Source organism: Chenopodium quinoa, unplaced genomic scaffold, assembly GCF_001683475.1.
Source record: "Chenopodium quinoa cultivar QQ74 unplaced genomic scaffold, ASM168347v1, whole genome shotgun sequence".
NCBI classification, from domain to species: Eukaryota; Viridiplantae; Streptophyta; class Magnoliopsida; order Caryophyllales; family Amaranthaceae; genus Chenopodium; species Chenopodium quinoa.
The window spans coordinates 1,324,876-1,328,940 of record NW_018742359.1 but is presented as its reverse complement, the minus strand read 5'-3'; the positions used below and the strand labels follow the sequence as shown (position 1 = coordinate 1,328,940).

The 4,065-nt window shown below is 46.2% G+C and overlaps 1 protein-coding gene across 1 annotated transcript; it reads right to left on the bottom strand.

The window, feature by feature from the left end:
* Positions 1-2,457: 2,457 nt before the first annotated feature.
* On the bottom strand, positions 2,458-3,864 carry LOC110696188. Its single transcript, XM_021873477.1, has 3 exons — positions 3,237-3,864; positions 2,833-3,107; positions 2,458-2,718 (listed from the first exon to the last, which is right to left on the bottom strand). The coding sequence occupies exons 1-3, from the start codon at positions 3,862-3,864 to the stop codon at positions 2,458-2,460; spliced, it is 1,164 nt and encodes a 387-aa protein (XP_021729169.1).
* Between the last annotated feature and the right edge of the window lie 201 nt (positions 3,865-4,065).

The following is a 4,065-nucleotide window of genomic DNA, read 5'->3' as shown; positions in this document are numbered from 1 at the left end:
ACTATTTTTGTGTCGAAATCTGGGTTCGTCAGCCAGAAATTTAAATCCATTTTAAATCACATTATTTAATTATTAGTCACAATAATAAAAGTGAGCACGGCTCCAATACCGGTGTTGGGTTTCGTAGAGTCCGACTCTTCGCGGAAGAGAAACCCACCCAAGACCCGCACACTAATTAAAGCAACTAATCATGTAATCACTAATTAAACAACAATTAAGAGAGAGAGAGAGAAAAGACATTCTTACCCTTGGCGCGTGCTTCGCTCGAATCTCGAGCTCTTACTTGAACCCCGCAAATGCGAAGGTCTCCGATGGCTCGTACCCACGAACCCGACCCGAACGATCCAAGTCCCGAAGGTTAGTCGGGACCTGACCAATAAAAACTAGAGTTTTACGAACTTAAGGTTTTCTCACTTTTCTAAGGATATGCCTTTTTAGTTCCACTCAAGTGTTCTTCCCATATCCCAATACCTTGGTATTTATAGGGAAATGAACCTTGAATTCCCACTCTCAATCAATGTGGGAGATTTGCAATTTTCCCATATTATTTTAATTAAAACAAAAATGAAATTGCAATGCAATCAATAAGTTACAAGTGGCACAAGGAGGAAGAGAGATTAGGTGAGGACCATTTCCAAAGGGGGGACCATAGCCTTGGTGCCCAAGGTAATTCCCACAACCCTTGGTCCCCACTTAGCAAATCGGTATCCTCCATGTGGCTGGTAGGCAGCCTGCCTTGGCTGCCAAGGCTGCCAGCTGGCGCCTAGCACCAAGGCTGGGCAGCCAGCCTGCACAAACACGCACACAGCGCAGCAAGCCAGCAAGCACCCCACACACAGCCAGCCCGCATGCGCAGCCAGCCAGAGCATGTGTGCTGCTAGCGAGCCATGCATGCTGGGCGCTGGTGCTATGCGAGGCATTGCGAGTAGCTTGCTTGGAACTGCTATGTGAGGCACACACACCACACGGAAGCCCAGCACGCTGCTGGCTGGTGCGTGGTGCTTGCGATGTGCGAGGCATGGAGCTGCTGCCATGCGATGCCTTGCACGCATGTTGCGCAGCGATGCCTAGGGCTGGTGCGTGCCACTGCCCAGCCTCATGCATAGCGCACCACGCCTAGCATGCTACTATGCGATGGTGCGTGGCTGCGCTGGTGCGACGACCAGTGTTAAGCCTTGCCTTGCGCCAGCGCCTAGTATACTAGCAAGGCCTAGCTTTGCGATGCTTGGGCACATGGCCTGCTAGCACACACACAAGGCTGCGATGCTTGCGGTGACTAGCTAGCATGCATGGGCCTAGCGCGCCTAGCATGCTAGGCTTGCGACTAGTATTGCCATAGGTCTTGCCTAGTCTAGCACTCACATGGCTAGGCCAATGCGAGGCTACGGCTAGGCTCGTACTTGTAACTTGATTGATTTCGCGTCTCGTCGAATTCTAAATTCGACTCGACTTGCGACGCTCGGTCTCGACGCTCTAAGCTCGATATAAGATGGCTTTGTTTGTAAAACTCTGACGACTCATTACATCCTTCGGATTGATTCGTCGTCTCAAATCGGTTGTTCGATTGGGTTTGACTCGAAAGGTTCAGTCAAGATTAAGCTGTAATATTAATTGTACATTAATATTACTGATCGGAAGCGGCCTCCACCTAGGCATTCCGATCACTTGACCTTACTGAAGAATTAGCTATCCAATAATTCTGAACCCTCTATCGGAATAATACACTTGTTGGAAGGACACCATTCCTTTCAATTCACAGACTCGCAGTGTCGCGCCCGTAGCACGAAGGTACGCGCCCTCTCTTGGGGCGCGGCAAGGCATCTCCAGAAAGTGGGGGGGGGGGAGACCTCATTTCTCTGTCCGCGTTCGTGGATACCAGGGCCACGCTTGCGGGTCCTCATGTTCGCGCCAGTGGGTATCTTTGCCACGCCTGCTGATCTCTGGAGAAGGATCTCCTTTGTACGCATTCCCTTTTAGCTCTTGAAACATATGATTCCACCCTTTCTTCTTTCATAACTCCATCTTCACCTTTCAAAAGGACTCCCTTGAGGTGAAAACACCCTCAAACCTTAATCCACAAAAGCAATGCTAAAATATTCAAGTACCTACAAAATAACAACCAAAGACCATAAGATAAAAACCCCTAAAAGAGATCAATTAAAATCTACCAAATAAAGGAAATAAAGAAACAAAAGAGTTGAGAACTCAGGTTGGCTCCTGAGAAGCGCTTCTTTATTAGGTCACTAGCTTGACCGTGAGAAATTATCATCCAAAGTGTGGCTCAAGATCCATCGGATCAAGCCTCATGCATTCAATCAAACCAACGTCATCCTTGCAAAAGTATTTCTTCAAACGATGACCATTAACCATGAACTTGTTGGCACCCTCCTTGAACTCAAAAGACCCATAAGGAGTTGTCCTTGAAATCACGAAAGGCCCTGACCATTTGGATTTGAGCTATCCGGGAAACAAACGAAGCCTAGAGTTGAACAACAACACCTTGTCTCCAACCTTGAAGCTCTTGTTCCTTATATGTTGGTCGTGCCATTTCTTGGTTTTCTCCTTATATAGCCTTGAGTTCTTATAGGCATCATATCTTAGCTCCTCAAGTTCATTAAGCTTGAGCAATCTCTTCTCACCGGCCAACGACATATCCATGTTAAGCTCCTTGATTTCCCACCAAGCTTTATACTCAAACTCAACCGGCAAATGACAAGCCTTCCCATAGATCAACCGATAGGGGGTTGTACCAATTGGAGTCTTGTACGCCGTCCGCAAGGCCCAAAGTGTGTCGTCAAGCTTGAGGGACCAATCCTTCCTTCACTTGTTCACCATCCTTTCAAGAAGGTTCTTGATCTCTCTATTTGACACCTCCACTTGCCCTTGAGTTTGAGGATGATAAGGTAGACCAAATTTGTGATGAACTCCATACCTCTTAAGAAGAGCTTCGAATTGCTTCTTGGCGAAATGGGAACCTCCATCACTAATTAGCACCCTAGGAACCCCAAACCGCGGAAATATGATTCTCTTGCGAAGTTTAAGCACAACCTTATGATCATTGGTAGGGGAGGGTATGGCTTCAATCCACTTAGTCACATAGTCGACCGCTACCAAGATGTATAGATTACCACATGAAGAGACAAAAGGCCCCATAAAGTCGACACCCCAAACATCAAAAGGCTCAACTTCCAAAATGTTTTGTTGAGGCATTTCATCTCTTTTGGTTATGCCACCACTTCTTTGGCACTTTTCGCATCTTGAAACAAAGTTTGGAGCATTCTTATGCATCATCGGCCACCATAGGAGAGATTGAGAAATCTTTGCCACCGTCTTATCAACTCCCCCATGTCCTCTACATGGAAACGAGTGGCAATGCTCAAGAACTCCTTTGATTTCATAGTCCGGAACACATTTTCGGTAAAGGCCATCTCCACACTGTTTAAACATGTAGGGGTCATTCCAAAAGTACCTCCTCACTTCCTTAAAAAACCTCTTCTTTTGTTGAGAAGAAAACTCCGGGGGAATGACCCCGCAAGCAAGACAGTTGGCTATATCCGCATACCATGGGCTAGATGTTGAAGCTATAGCCATGAGAGTTTCAAATCCTACTTCTTCATTGATTGGTACATCCTCCTTCTGTAAAGGATGCCTAGACAAATGATCCGCCACATAGTTGTCCGCTCCCTTTTTATCTCTCATCTCCATCTTAAAATCTTGAAGCGAAAGAACCCAACGGATGAGGCGTGGCTTTGTTTCCTTCTTTATCATAAGATAGCAAACCGCTATGTGATCCGTGTACACAATCACTTTGGAGCAAATAAGATAGGACCTAAACTTGTTCATGGCAAACACAATCGCAAGCATTTCCTTCTTCGGCGTTGTGTATTCTTGAAAGGAATGGTGTCCTTCCAACAAGTGTATTATTCTGATAGAGGGTTCAGAATTATTACAGAGCTAATTCTTCAGTAAGGTAAAGTGATCGTAATGGCTAGGTGGAGGCCGCTTCCAATCAGTAATATTAAGGTACAATTAATATTACAGCTTAATCTTAACTGAACCCTTCGG

Excerpts from the sequence above, each read along its gene's own strand:
- LOC110696188 (XM_021873477.1), bottom strand. The coding sequence starts at position 3,864 with ATGCTTGCGATTGTGTTTGCCATGAACAAGTTTAGGTCCTATCTTATT. Across the intron at positions 3,108-3,236 it reads ATGCGAAAAGTGCCAAAGAA|CGGTCGACTATGTGACTAAG; the intron begins GTGGTGGCATAA and ends ACATCTTGGTAG. Across the intron at positions 2,719-2,832 it reads AGAACCTTCTTGAAAGGATG|GCTTGTCATTTGCCGGTTGA; the intron begins GTGAACAAGTGA and ends ATCTATGGGAAG.